Raw genomic sequence first — 15,640 nt, 5'->3', positions numbered from 1 at the left:
CAATATTTCGACTGTTTTAGAAATTTGATCGCAAACGTTGAAAAAAAAAATTGTAAAGACCAGATAAACTTTTTATGAAAACCAAACTTACTTATCTTTTCTTTGAGCAAAGTTATAGGCAATAAAAATGATAGCGGAACTTTTGCCCCACGTTGTATATGAAAAGCGGGACGTGATAATAAGTTTAACCAATTCTAACGAACGTAACGACTCAAAAAAAAACAAGAATAAATGGAAAATATTATGCAGTAGACAGACGAAGGATTAATAGTTAAAAAGGATATCTCTACGATCAAATAATCCGCACGGACGCGTAAAATAGGTAATGTACATATACCGTTAAAAATAAAGTGAAAATACCGTACGTCATATGTCGAGATTCGCGACCTTGACTCTGTTTCTGAAGATCGACGAGAGCCTAAACACGTAAATTCGACGAATATACCACCACGTGTTGCTGATTCTCCACTGTCGTAATTGAAGCTGAAGATGGTCATCGTCAGACAAAGGATGCTTTAACTATATTCCGCTACGTGCGCCACGCTTTGTTCATATTTGAACAATGATATTTTTGTACGCATTATTCAATCAATCAGGGTTATTTCCACGTATATACGTTCGATCACCTTAAATTTCGATATAAACAAGGGCTTTGAATATTAAAACTCAATTAAATTAGTCTGAAAATTTTATAATCTTGATCCAAACTTCTTAGATCTTATATATACTTGTGATCCCCCGTGTCTCAGAATTATTTAAGTTAATCAGGTCTCCCTCATAATAGAGTGAAGGGAATAATTAAAAAATTATATAAGATGCGGGTATAAATTTAACAGCTGTCGGATCATTAGTTTGTGAATTATAGCATTTTGAGTGAAGCAACTTTTGTTACTGTGAAAAATGACAGTTGAAGCAAAAACGTGGTTTGATGCCGAGTTTACGGACACTGTCCTAGGAAAATCAACCATCAAGGTATGCTAAGTTTAGACGTGGTGAAATGAGCACCAAAGACGGTGAACGCAGTGTACGCCCAAAAGAAGTTGTTACCGACGAAAACATTCAAAAATCCACAAAATGATTTTGAATGACCGTAAATTGAAACTGAATGAAATAGCAGACACTCTAAAGATATCAAGTGAACGTGTGCATCATATCATTCACGAATATTTGGGTATGAGAAAGCTCTGTGCAAAGTGGGTGCCGCGCGAGCTCACTTTTGCCCAAAAACAACGACGGGTTGATGATTCGGAGAAGTGTTTGAAGATGATAAAGCGTAATAAACCCGAGTTTTTGAGTCGATATGTGATAATGGATGAAATATGGCTCCATCATTTCACTTCGAAGTCCAATCGACAGTCATCCGAGTGGACTGCACACGATGAACCCGATCCAAAGCGTGGCAAAATACAACGGTCGGCTGGCAAGGTTATGGCGTCTGTATTTTGGGATGCGCATGGAATAAATTTCATTGACTACCTTGAAAAAGGAAGGACTATCAACAACGAAATCACCGAAAAACGGCCGCATTTGAAAAAAATAAAGTGCTGCTTCACCAAGACAATGCACCGTGTCACAAGTCAGTGAAAACGATGGCAAAAATACATGAATTGGGCTTCGAATTGCTTCCTCATCCACCGTATTCTCCAGATCTGGCCCCCAGCGACTATTCGCTGTTCTCAGATCTAAAAGAATGCTCGCTGGGAAGAAATTTTCGTCAAATGAAGAGGTGATTGCCGAAACTGAGGCCTATTTTGAATCAAAGGACAAATTGTACTACAAAAATGGTATCGAAAAGTCGGAGGCTCGCTATAATCAGTGTATCACCCTTGAAGGAAATTATGTTGAATAAAAAAACTAATTTTACCAAAAAAATGTGTATGACTTTTCAATTGACCTGTTATTCCTAAAACTTGTTTTCACTGTATTTTCAATGTAAGATCAGAAAAGTATTTGATACATAACATTAATGAAAAAATAATAAATGCCTATATATTAAAACATATTAAAATATATAAAAACTATCTCAAGAACTGACTGAACATTTTTTAAATGATATTTAATTAAATCTAATTTTCATTCAGTTTCAATAATCAACAAATTATTAATAAGTTTAAATTATTACCCTACTGAGCATTATAACAAAGTATCATAAGTAATATTATTTTCAGAACTGTGACAACTTCACAGCATCAAATATAAGTATACATGATATTTCTTTTATGTATAAGGATAAGTATGGAATAATAGCCGGCTTGGTGGTGCAGTGGTAAAGGTGATAGGACGGCCCTCCTACTGTTGCGATAGTCGCGGGTTCGAATCCTGCTGGGGCATGGTCGTAAATTTATGTGTGTGATTGTTTAAAATGTATGATGTGAATGTTCTAGGCAAGAGTGTAAAATACGTCACGCCAGTAACCAGGCTGGGTAAGACCGGATGTCTTCTGGAATGATTTCTAAAGTTGGTCACTCGCCAGTCGGGAGGCTTAATGCAGAGGACCGTGGTTGCGTTACGGCCCACGTTAAACTGTAGGTCCAGTCCAGATAAACCCATAGTTGGTAAAAGAAGACTTTGAAATATGTTAAAAAAACTATGGAATAATTAATGAATACATGTTTGTATATTAAAACAGAGAATATATGAATAAAACAATTTTGAAATTGATATTTGACTACAACATATATGTTAAAATAATAACGAACACAATTAGGTAATTTACTTTTTACAATATAGGAATATCATTATCCTAATAATGAGACATGTGAAATGTGATCGATATGTCGATATTTTCTCAAAAAAATTAAAGATATTTTTAACCATTTAAAAAAACTTTTAATTATTTTTAGTAAACCATTAAAGTTGGTACTTAATTTTAAACGCCTATTAGAAAAATGGCTATTTTTTAAATATTTAGAGAATATTAGTCTAATCTGCTCCGTTTCTTGTCTAACGTGATGTTTCCTATTTAATCTACCATCAAGAAGATATTTCGCTGATTCTGCTTGAGAAATAGGGCATCCGTCAAGTGATATAATTAGGTTTTTGTTATTTCTTTCTCAAAAATATTAATAAAATATAATATTTGAGAGATATTACAGTATTATTGACACTATTCTACACATTTGTATGCTGACTAAACATTATTTCTTCATATACTTTTTAAAATAATTTTAAGTAATATTTGGATGAACATTTCTAATTGTAATTTAATTAGCAAGTCTTTCATTATGATCAACGCACAGAGTTAATTTTAAATCTCTTATAGGTATTAGATCATGACATCAAAATACATCAGCTTTTAATATGTATTTTCTTGTGGTTGTTTATTAATACTTTTTCCACGGATAATTTACAAGTTACCTTGCTTATTAATCAAAGATTAATGAGTGTGGTAAATATGTTTTGTAGAAATAGGATGAAAATTAAGCTATTCAGCCTTTACACCAATAAAAACGACTATTTGAGATTACTGTATATTGATGTTCTATTAGGACGTAAACAGATTTCCTATAAATATCTTCCGAAGGATTTAGTTTGCTCGAACCATCGGTGGATTATATTATATTTAGAGAAAAATGTACAATTTCGTTTCGTAACCTCGATTAACAATAAAATAGGAATATTTTCAATTTTATCGCATGATCGTTAGGTCTAAACAAACACGATTATCGTTCTTTCAATGACAGCATCTTAACTAGAAACCAAATGCTGTTTATGGATAAGTGTATAGTAGAATAAATATGAAAATATATACACTCTACGACAAAACTTTAACACATTAGATATTTTTCATTACAGCTCGTCCATTACTTTTCATTATATTTCTTATGAGTGTGTTAAACTTTTTTGCCGTAGAGTGTATGTATTGATTAAAACATTGAAGAAATGTTTACGAGGCTTCTGACGGTGGTATGGATCCAACTGATCCAGTTTTGTGCGACTGCCGCATAGATCTGGTTAGCTCGTGTGAGTTGGCGTGATTCCATTTAGTGTAATAATGCATGTTAACATAACTATTCATACAAAAATATGTCTCGGCCAAAATTGCAACCCTAACGTTTTATATCATTTATTTATTATCAGTTTGATAATAAATAAATGATATATAATCTGATATGATATGATAAATAAATGAATAATAATAAACAACACGTTAAATAGACCTTATAGTAAGAAATAGGATGAAACATTTAGGGGTTAGCTGTATTTTAATAAAAAAAAAACGTAAAGATAACTCTTTAATATCGGGAATTTTATAATTTGTATTTTGAATTACAACATTTTATTACTATTACAAGAATTGATGTTGCCAAGGAATAGTCGATAAATGTATTAATATTTTCTCTTTCAAGTACCCCATTCATATTTTAGTGCTTTCGGTTTAGTTAATGCCATGAATAACAGGTCAATTAAAAAGTCTCCGGCCTGACACATAATAAAACAAATTTTTTTGGCAAAATTAGTTTTTTTTATTCAACAAAATTCCCTTCAAGGGTTGTACACTGATTATAGATCATTTTTGTAGTACGATTTGTTCTTGGCCTCAAAATAGGCCTCAGTTTCGGCGATCATCTCTTCATTCAAAGAAAATTTCTTCCCAGCGAGCATTCTTTTGATATCTGAGAACAGGAAATAGTTGCTGGGAGCTAGATCTGGAGAATACGGTGGATAAGGAAGCAATTGGAAGTCCAATTCATGAATTTTTGCCATCGTTTTCACTGGCTTGTGACACGGTGCGTTGTCTTGGTGAAATAGCACTTTCTTTTTCTTCAAATGAGACGTTTCGGCGATTTCGTCCTTCAATAATGCAATGTAATAGTCGCTGTTGGTGGTCCTTCCTTTTGAAAGTAGTCAATGAAAATTATTACATGCGCATCACAAAATACAGACGTCATGTGCTTGTGTCCAATTATTTATATTGTCACTTGCCGGTTGTAATTTTCGTGTGGCTTCTTCACTATTGTCTCCGATAGCTATAATCGCAGCATCATCAGCAAATGTAGCCATCGTAATATTCTCCATTTGGGGTATATTACAGGTGTAGAGTAGATGAATTATTGGCCAGAGTACACTTCCTTGTGGTACACCTGCTTTAGCTTTTTTTATTGTAGAGTAAACTTCTTGTTTAACTCTAAACATTCCGGCCGATTTTAGTAGTTCGGTGTGTTGTTTTGGTAACATTTTCCATAGTTTATGAACAAGGCCTTTATACCAAACCTTATCAAAGTCTTGTGTTACATCTAAGAATATAGCTGGCCATACTTTTTTTAGTTCCGTAGGCTTTTTCAATAACATCAGTTATTCTGTGGATCTGGTCAATTGTTAAATGTTTGTTAATAAACCTAATCTGGTATATTGGTATTAGGTTTTTTCTCTCTAACCCTTGTTGACGGCTTCGGTACATCTAAGAATATAGTTCAGTAAACTCAACGATGCCTGTGATTTTATGCACCTGGTTAACTGTTGAATGTTGTTTGATATTAATTTTTTTCTTTCTATCAATGTCTATAAGCTCTTCAGTAGGAGTTTTTCAAATACCATAGCTATTAGTTCACTTGGTGGTTTTCTTGGTTTTGGGATCATAATAATTTCAGCCATCTTCCAAACCTATAGATAAGTTTTATAATTTGGTTTATTGGTAGATATTACTACAACAGTCTGGTTATTAAAACATAGCCCTGTCTCTCTTTGGGTTGATCGTTTGGTCCGAATTATTGGTCTAAATGATCAACGAATGCTTCAGCTTTTTGTTAATTATTGCGTACTCATCTTGACTGTTTAACGATCCTTTGTTAGCAGTTACTTAAAAGTAACCGTCTTAAACATCTTAAACCATTATTGCACGATGATTTATAACCATAGTTAAATGCATGGTATAGTAGAAATCACTATATGCATTTTATTATCGATTGTTGTAATTATATTCCCATTTACAGATGATTATCAGTGCGTCAATACAGACAAACAGCGCTCGTAAGCGGTACCGTACGTTATAGAAATCGAACCCAGGTTAGTTAAAAGCTTCACCCATAATAAACGTATCTGAAATATCTTGAGAAGTGTGTTAAGGAAAAGCGAGCTAGACCTAGTTTCGAGTAATCGGCGCAACGCATATTTCAAGACACAGGCCGATTTACGACACCTTTAACAATCAATAAACAATTCAATCGGCTCTTTCAGTAACGTGGATTATATGCGGGGATATTTAATGAATTCTAAACAAAACTGCGGGCATTATTTTGTAACGCACGCAACTGGATTCATTGAGTTTTTTTTCCTGATGATTGTTATTCAAACCGAGTTACTTATGCTATTCCTTGTATAAAAAGTGTCCTTTTTTTATATATATTCTGTCAAAAAATACCGGAAATTGTTCAAAAATTCAAATATGTACTTATTTTTATATATACAGTAGTATGTAGCATATGAATAAAATGTAGATATATTTGTATATATTGTATTACAAATGTATATAATTAAAAGTTCCTAGAAGTTGAATTCAAGAGATATAGTGATATAGTGATTAATAATTATAGTAGATTATACATATAGATATTACACGAAATAATAGAATTATTACGTAAAAAGTTTTTTTTGATGGAGTTATATAATTTTAGTTATATTTTCTTCGAAATTATTTAGAGCCAATAGATCTCTAATAATATTGAATTTTAGACATTGAAAATAATTATTTTAGTTTTTCTTTAAAAAACATATATTCAAAAACACTATAGCTTAAATTTAAGACAAGTTGTTAATGTTGATTTCGTTTTATGCCTATAAAACATGTGTTTATAATAACTTTAAGTTTTTATTAACACAATTTTAATTTTTATATTTTAAATCAAAACCACTAACTAATGTAAAACGTTTTTTTCTTACTCTGGTCAAAGCTAATGTTGTAAATTAATATTCATCGTTATTTAAGGTGTGATATTAATTAATCCAATTAATTACCTTTAAAAGGATTAACCTAAGGTGGCCTGTCTGTTGGTTTCTTTTGGATGTTAAGTATATATTTCTTATAAGAATTTATTTCGAATAATTGCTTGGCATAGGATATTTTAGATTCCCAATAAATCCGGGAAATATAGTTTTTTTAGGTGTTAATAATAAAGTTAAATAACGTAAATAGTTTGATATGCTGATTCTATTGCAACATAAATATATATCCGTTTTATCTTAGTCATAGGCAATTTTATCTTTCTCTCTGTTTCTCTTCTTCTGTATGTTAACCTTTAACAATCAATAAACAATTCAATCGGCTCTTTCAGTAACGTGGATTATATGCGGTGATATTTAATGAATTCTAAACAAAACTGCGGGCGTTTTTTGTAACGCACGCAACTGGATTCATTGAGTTTTTTTTTCCTGATGATTGTTATTCAAACCGAGTTACTTATGCTATTCCTTGTATAAAAAGTGTCCTTTTTTATATATATTCTGTCAAAAAATACCGGAAATTGTTCAAAAATTCAAATATGTACTTATTTTTATATATACAGTAGTATGTAGCATATGAATAAAATGTAGATATATTTGCTTTTGTACAGGACCATGAATCATTTGCAATTATACTAACTGTTCACAGACCTTGTATCATTCCAGCAAAGGTTTTGGCGCGAATAATAGAAAATCCCTTTTTATGGAAACTAATTTGATCCTTTTGACAAATTTTCTTTTCAATCATCTCATTTTAGTAATATTAATTTCATTTGAAGACACTGATGATAAACCAGAACAAGCAAAATCTTCCACCATATCCTGAGAACTTTTAAATGCCTTTATACACAGTACTAGTCAATGAGTGAAAAGACCTTTAAAATTTCAACAAAGATATTTATTCATTTTTATTGATGCTGCAAAATATATCAAAATGTTTAATAAAAATTTATAACGAATATAAAATAAGAAACAAATTTGAATATTTGTCATAAAATAATGGATTAAACTGTTGACATTTTGTTAAAAAATGTCGAAGATGTTTAGCTGCAGCTTCAGTACTTGGAAAATATAAAAAAACTACTTCCACTATTAATCAGAAGATAATTAGTAAAAATGGAATGAAAGCCCATCCATTTCCAATTCTGTGAAATCGATTAAAAGACGCTTAGTGTTCCTTTCAAAGATAAGGATGATTGGTAAAATGATAATTCGCCTTTGGTTTGAATATTACAACATGACTAATGAATCCAGATATAAATTCCAAATAATACAGGAACTATACATATAAGAAAAAGTGTTTGGCGAGAGAACTAAACACCAGCGAGCTTAAAGAGAACGTTTCATTAAACAAAGTGAAGCTAACAAATTTACTAAAAAAATTATTCATCTACCGAGTTGCGGATTTTGATCAAAATTTCCCAAGGCTTAATAAGTAAATTAATTAAACCAATGCACTGAAAATATTAGGGCATTAAATAGTTTTTCAATTTCCACCTCACCATCTAATAAACAATCGACAGTTTTTAGAGATAATAATTGATATTACTTATTTATCTTTCATTAATTATTTTACACATCTGCACTAATTTGTAAGGCAATCTTAAATAAAACCGATAATTTAAATTTATATTATTTGAACAAATATATATTTTGCGACAGGTATTGTATTTTCTCGGAAATAATAAGGACTAATATAAATTATAATAAAAAATTGCACAGAGGAAGAACTTCCAATACTACAAATGTATATAATTAAAAGTTCCTAGAACTTGAATTCAAGAAATATAGTGATTTATTAATAATTATAGTAGATTATACATATAGAGATATTACACGAAATAATAGAATTATTACGTAAAAAGTTTTTTTTTGATGGAGTTATATAATTTTAGTTATATTTTCTTCGAAATTATTTAGAGCCAATAGATCTCTAATAATATTGAATTTTAGACATTGAAAATAATTATTTTAGTTTTTCTTTAAAAAACATATATTCAAAAACACTATTAGCTTAAATTTAAGACAAGTGGTTAATGTTGATTCGTTTTATGGCTATAAAACATGTGTTTATAATAACTATTTAAGTTTTTATTAACACAATTTTAATTTTGATATTTTAAATCAAAACTACTAACTAATATAAAACGTTTTTTTCTTACTTTGGCCAAAGTTAATGTTATAAATTAATATTCATCGTTATTTAAGATGTGATATTAATTAATCCAATTAATTACTTTTAAAAGGATTAACCTAGGGTGACCTGTCTCTTGGTTTCTTTTGGATGTTAAGTATATATTTCTTATAAGAATTTATTTCGAATAATTGCTTGGCATAGGATATTTTAGATTCCCAATAAATCCGGGAAATATAGTTTTTTTAGGTGTTAATAATAAAGTTAAATAACGTAAATAGTTTGATATGCTGATTCTATTGCAACATAAATATATATCCGTTTTATCTTAGTCATAGGCAATTTTATCTTTCTCTATGTTTCTCTTCTTCTGTATGTTATATGAAGGTTTAATCAGTTCACATCATAATTATAAATATTTTTCTTGCTAGGTGTTTTTTTCCCAACACAAACATATCAGTTATAATCTACATTATTGTCCTACGATGATTTCGTGTGGTTTGAATTTTCAATTATGATTCCCATTACCAAAATTGAAAGCTTTTCCTTTATTAAAATGGTGGAAACTTTCCTGTCAAGTGCAATATAGACATTTGGCAATTATTCTGTTATGTTGTTATGAGTTATTTTCTCTAAACGAAATGTAACAGACATCTGTTACTTTTTTAACATCATATGGTGCAGTTATGTTGGTTTTCAGTTGCTTTTATTTATTTTTTAGTAGAAAAGACCAGGTGTCCACTTTTTACAACATATATCCGAGAGATAATTACTTGGAAGCGGTCGTTTCTGATTTCCAATGAACCCGGAAAAATTTCTATTTTATTTTTCATACGTTATGGTTAGTGGTAATTTAAAAGTAAATATTTTAGGTGTTTGTTTGAAGGAAATGTTCACCATTAATTCTATTATTTAGGTATTGACTCATTATTGAGTCAAATTCTTCTCAGTGAATTTCAGAATAAAATTATATTTGGGTTTTAAAAATTAAAAGAAGTATTTGTTAGTTGGAAGAAAATCTCAATTATCCGTACACAATAAGCTGCTGTTGTATAAGCAAATTCTAAAATCTATATAGATCCATGGAATTCTGTTGGGGATGGTGATATTCCTCAGATGACATGAAAAAAGGGGTAGGTATTTAACTCTGGGAAAAATTGGCTCGTTCACAATAATGCGTAGAACTTGCTAAATCTATAAGAACAATACCTAAAGAGCTTACTTTACTTTATTTATGAAAATTAATGCACAGTTCTTTATATATATATATATATATATATATATATATATATATATATATATATATATATATATATATTTATTTAACCTATGAAGCTCGCGATAAATGAAATATTTTCTCATCTTCTCAAGAACTTAGTGGATGATCAAAGAAATTCATAATTTCTTTTGGGATGCCGTTGAATTGCTGGAATAATAAGCATAATTTGACTCGTTCATAAATTACATGAACTTAAATATTAACTCGTAAGTATGGATAGTGTGTACAGCTTGGCAAATCTGTAAGAACAATATCTAAAGAGGTCTTACTCAGAAACTTGGTATACTGGTAAGACGTAAATGATCAGGAAATTAAAACTAGAGGAACTCCCTTAGTATTTTTATATTATTGTGGAATATGACAAACTTTAGTGGTAATTACTTTATTTAGTAAGTTATTTTGTTGAAACCTAGCCTGTGAAAAATCAAGAGACTGATTATTCTCTTTGGAATGCGGTTGAATTGTTGAAGAGTTGTGAATTGTTGGAATAATAAGAATAAAATTTAGTCGTTCATAGTTACATGAGCTTAAATATTAACTCATAAGGTCTGGATAGTGCGTAGAGCTTTTCAAATCTACAAATATAATACCTGATGTTTAACTCAGTAAGTTGGTATATTAGTCATTGTGTTGAAACTTTAATGTGGTTTATTATTATTCTATTTAAATATTTCGACTTAGCATATAAAGCTTTATATAGTATAAAGAACACTAGCAATATTGCGATGTCCAAAATTAAATTCTTTGAACCCAATTTTCCGGTTTTATTAAAACCTTTAGTACCGCGTCAAAAATGGAACAACTAGAACCGTTACAACGAACAAAAGAACGATTATAACTGAACGGAAAGAACAAAAAACGTGCACACCGTACCTGTAAAACTTCCTGACTCATATTGTACTAAACGATGCTGGGACGGAGCGCGACAGTGCAAAATCACATCGTCCTCGGGAGGAAAACAAAAGAAAACCACCACCGCACCACAATCCAAAACGCCAAAACCAAATTCGAATTGTGCAACTTTTGCGACCGACAACGTAACCGCCACAACTAACTTTCACAAGAACCTTTCGACCGGAAATGGCTTTTGTCTCTATCGATATCGATCTGTTCTCCGGGTCGGGACGCCGAGGAGGAGTAACCGAGAACGGGATGATGCTGATGATGAGACCGGAGCTCGGATTGCGGTACTGCGCGGGTACCAGACAACGACTGAAGTTGTTATCGGTACGGACGGTGCACTAACCCGATCTAAAGCGCGTCGATGACAAGGCGACGGCGGCTCGTTCGTTCGAATCGCGACCGCGAACTCCTGGGGCCTCGCGATCGCCCCACGACAACGGTGAACTTACTTTCACGAGCTGGCGAAACGATTTCACGACTGAGTCGGGACGAAAAACGCGGCCTTACCAATAAAACGATACGGTGAGCGCTCGCAGCAGCCGCGGATATTCGTGATTCGGTCGTAATTCGGCTTTCTGCATCGGCATAACCTCGACAATCAACAACGTAACTTTTTTTCGCACGATTACGTTAATCAGCGGGATAAGTAGAACGCTGTTTTGGTTATTTATGCCTTGCTAATTCCTCTGAAATGCTAAAAGATCAATCCTGACCAATGCACATGAAACAGTATCAAAGTATCGCAAAAATATTGATGTATCTTCTCTGTTCAGGATATCAGAGATCTAATAGTCCCCGTCCTGACACATAGATGGCGCCACTAGAATTAAATCCATACGTTTTTTTAGTTAGCCCTAACCCTCAAAATATGCGTGTATAAATTTGACAGCTGTCGCATCATTAGTTTGTGAATTATACCATGTATATATATATATATATATATATATATATATATATATATATATATATATATATATATATATATATATATATATATAAAGATATCAACTGCACGTGTATATCATATCACTCACGAATATTTGGGCATGAGAAAGCTCTGTGCAAAGTGGGTGCCGCGCGAGCCCACTTTTGACCAAAAACCACGACGAGTTGATGATTCGGAGCAGTGTTTGAAGATGATCAAGCATAATAAACCCGAGTTTTTGCATCGATATGTGAGAATAGATGAAACATGGCTACATCATTTCACTACAAGTCCACAAGTCCAATCGACAGACATCCGAGTGGACTGCACACGATGAACCCGCTCCAAAGCGTGGGAAAACGCAACAGTCGGCTGGCAAGGTTTTCATTGGCTACCTTGAAAAAGGAAGGACCATCAATAGCGACTATTACATTGGACCGTTTGAACATGCACCGTGTCACAAGTCAGTGAAAACGATGGCAAAAATCCATGAATTGGGCTTCGAATTGCTTCCTCACCTACCGTATTCTCAAGATCTGGCCGCAAGCGACAATTTGCTGTGCTCAGATCTCAAAAGAATGCTCGCTGGGGAGAAATTTTCATCGAATGAAGAGGTGATCGCCGAAACTGAGGCCTATTTTGAAGCAAATGACAAATCGTACTACAAAAATGGTATCGAAAAGTTGGAGGGTCGCTATAATCAGTGTATCACCCTTGAAGGGAATTACACATACAAACATAGTTTTAAGAAGTAATTAAATATTTTAGTGGAATTTTAAATACAGGCAATTCAAAATACTGCTCAACTCTGAGGATACCATCGTTCGGCGAGTGTATTTAACAGAATAGCGGTGTTAATTTATACATGAACATTATTACTATAACAACTAAGTAAGGGCCAGTGGGTTTAATAACGACTAAACGCAACAGGGTATTAATTTTTTTTAAATATTTAGAATAAAACAGTATTTGTTATTTTCGTAACTTTTATTGTTAATTTTAATGCGTTTTCAGTAAATATATTAATATTTTTTGTGTTTTCATAACCCATTGATAGATAAGAGATATATCGTAAGTACGTTGTTTGTTTGCTTTGTTAAAAAGTCTTCTTTACGTCAAATCTAAGCTAAAGATTAGTGTTTATTAGCGGAAGCAATAAACGGTCGAGATAATACCGCACGGTTGAAAAGTGCGATGACATTATTACGGAGACAAACAACATTTTTACCCGCGTTTCCGTCCATATACGCGATAAGTCACAAAACGTGCAGCCTATCGGCCTATTCCGTTTAGATGTCACATAATTAAAACGCCCGAAGCGTCATTTAAACGTCCCCCAAAGAGTAACAAAGGAACCTTCTGTAAGAGCAAACGCGAAAGTCACAGCCCACTTGACCGGTGGGCGAGGGAATATTCATCGTTTCATTTCTGTATTTACATACGCAGACGGATGTTGCGTGGACAATAGGAAGGAACCGGTACGTGGAAGAAGAAATGGTCTATACAAAACGAGACCTTGACATATTCGTGTTTATTGCCACCTGCTTATAACCTCTAAATAATACGCTAACTCATATTGTTAATTGATTTTGAAATAAGTATATAATAGTTATGGTATTTAATTTTAAAGGACATATTTCCTTATAATGAACGGTGACGAAAATTTGAATATTGCTCAGAGCTATTCAATCTATTATATGTCAAATAGGCGTGTGACTTAATTTGTATATAGATTTATTTCTTCGAGCTTCGAATTATATTTAAAATAGAAATATGTTCCACATCTTTTGGTGGCTTTGAAAGAATCAGAACACCTAGTGACTAATATACGTTAATTGAGCATACTCAGCATTCTATACGAATTCTACCAGAGAAAAATAGTTCTAAAGCATAGGAAGTGTTATTAGTATTGTGGCGATTTTGATATCAGTGACAACCAACCTCTTGGAGAAGCTTGAAAGATTGAAGATTCGAAATCGATTGAAGTCTGCATGGATATTAAAGATAAAACAACAAGATTAACTAGGAGACATCCAAATAAGTATTTCCAAACATTTAAACTGAATAAAATATGTTTAAAAACTTGGAAGATAGGTCTCACATGTGTTTGCCGAAGATAGCCTAAGTAAAAATTATATTTTATGGCAGTTTTTAAAAAAGGGAAAAGGTTTTGAAAAGAAACAAGCAGTTGGTGTTAAAGAACATCTTCTGATATATCTGGTTGGACAAAAAGAGGTATTATAATACAAACTCACAAGAGTCACTATTTATATTTCGGGAATAGGAAAAAAAAACAAATAGTTAAACTGCGAATATATTTTTATTGTTTTTCAAAGTACTCGCCATTATCGATATCTTTTCGATCGATACACTTTTGCATAAGCTTAAACCAATTTTCAAAGCATTTAATCCATTCCGAATGAGGTATCTTCAAAACATGATTTTTGAACGCTCCAATAGCTTCTTCGGGAGATGAAAATCGTTGACCACGCAGTTTATTCTTCACGGATGTGAACAAAAAGAAGTCATTGGGTATTAAATCAGGGCTGTACGGCGGATGACCCATCAATTCGATGTTTTGCGTGCTCAAATAGTCTCTTGTTTGAGCCGATGTGTGAGAGCTCGAATTGTCATGATGAAAAACAATCCGGCGTCTCTTGTTTGTTTTCCTTGTTTCACCGAAGGCTTCTGGCATACAAATGGTTGTGTACCAATCATAATTTACTGTTCTACGATCCTCTAGAGGCACTGTTGCAACATGACCAATTTTCCCGAAGAAACAGTGCTTCGTGCGCGAACAACTTTTGTTGGATTTGGTTCATCTTGGAACACCCATACAGTCGACCGCTGCTTACTTTCGGGCTCATACGAATATATCCATGATTCATTACCTGTTACGAGTTTATAAACGTCTTTCCAAGCACCGCGATTGTTACTTTCTCGAGAACTTTCGCACAGCTAAGTGTTCATGTAAAATCGCATATATGCTGGCGGAACTAATGCTTAGGGATGCCTCAGTCTCACAATAGGTGACATGACGATCTTGTTTAATCATCTCACACACATCATCGATGTTTTCTGGCACAACAGCCGATTTTGGACGACCTTCTCACGAAAATCGTCGAACAGCGAACTACGACCATGATTAAATTCACAAAACCAGCGTTACACGGTGGTTTTTGATAGAGCTTCATCGCTAAAAGTCAATTTAAGTTGATTGATGCACTCTTGTTTTGATTTGGGACCACTCTTGTATTTGAATTACTCTCTTCCCAACAGCAACAAAAACAATACTTGGAACATTTGCCGGGGATATATTCATTATGGCAAAAGACCTATCTCAGTCAAAAGTCAACAAAATCCATAAATGGATTAGAGATTTGATTTATATCATTTGACGGATGCCCAATTCCTCGAGCAGAATCAGCTATATACCTCGGCGTCCATCATAATGATAGGT

The 15,640-nt window shown here is 32.7% G+C and overlaps 1 protein-coding gene and 1 long non-coding RNA gene across 25 annotated transcripts in view; one reads left to right on the top strand and one right to left on the bottom strand.

Moving 5' to 3' along the window:
- Nucleotides 1-15,640, bottom strand: part of mtd (TLD domain-containing protein mustard) — a 141,346-nt gene that overhangs the window by 71,335 nt on the left and 54,371 nt on the right. For 12 of the 24 annotated variants that reach the window (XM_076414841.1, XM_076414844.1, XM_076414855.1 and 9 more), the window contains exon 1: nucleotides 11,226-11,666. The exons of the other annotated variants lie outside the window; for them this stretch is intronic. In XM_076414841.1, coding sequence (XP_076270956.1) covers nucleotides 11,226-11,246 — 21 coding nt within the window. In that variant the 5' untranslated portion in view covers nucleotides 11,247-11,666. Of the gene's footprint in view, nucleotides 1-11,225; nucleotides 11,667-15,640 lie in introns of those variants that run through there. 24 annotated transcript variants of the gene reach the window in all.
- The window catches only part of LOC143202918 (uncharacterized), a 196,216-nt gene that overhangs the window by 137,153 nt on the left and 43,423 nt on the right, over nucleotides 1-15,640 (top strand). The window lies entirely within an intron of this gene.

This window comes from Rhynchophorus ferrugineus, unplaced genomic scaffold (assembly GCF_030347505.1).
Source record: "Rhynchophorus ferrugineus isolate W39M unplaced genomic scaffold, kcgeb_rfMv2 rfM9, whole genome shotgun sequence".
NCBI lineage: Eukaryota > Metazoa > Arthropoda > Insecta > Coleoptera > Curculionidae > Rhynchophorus > Rhynchophorus ferrugineus.
The sequence above is the reverse complement of the archived record's forward strand: the minus strand, read 5'-3'. Positions and strand labels throughout refer to the sequence as shown.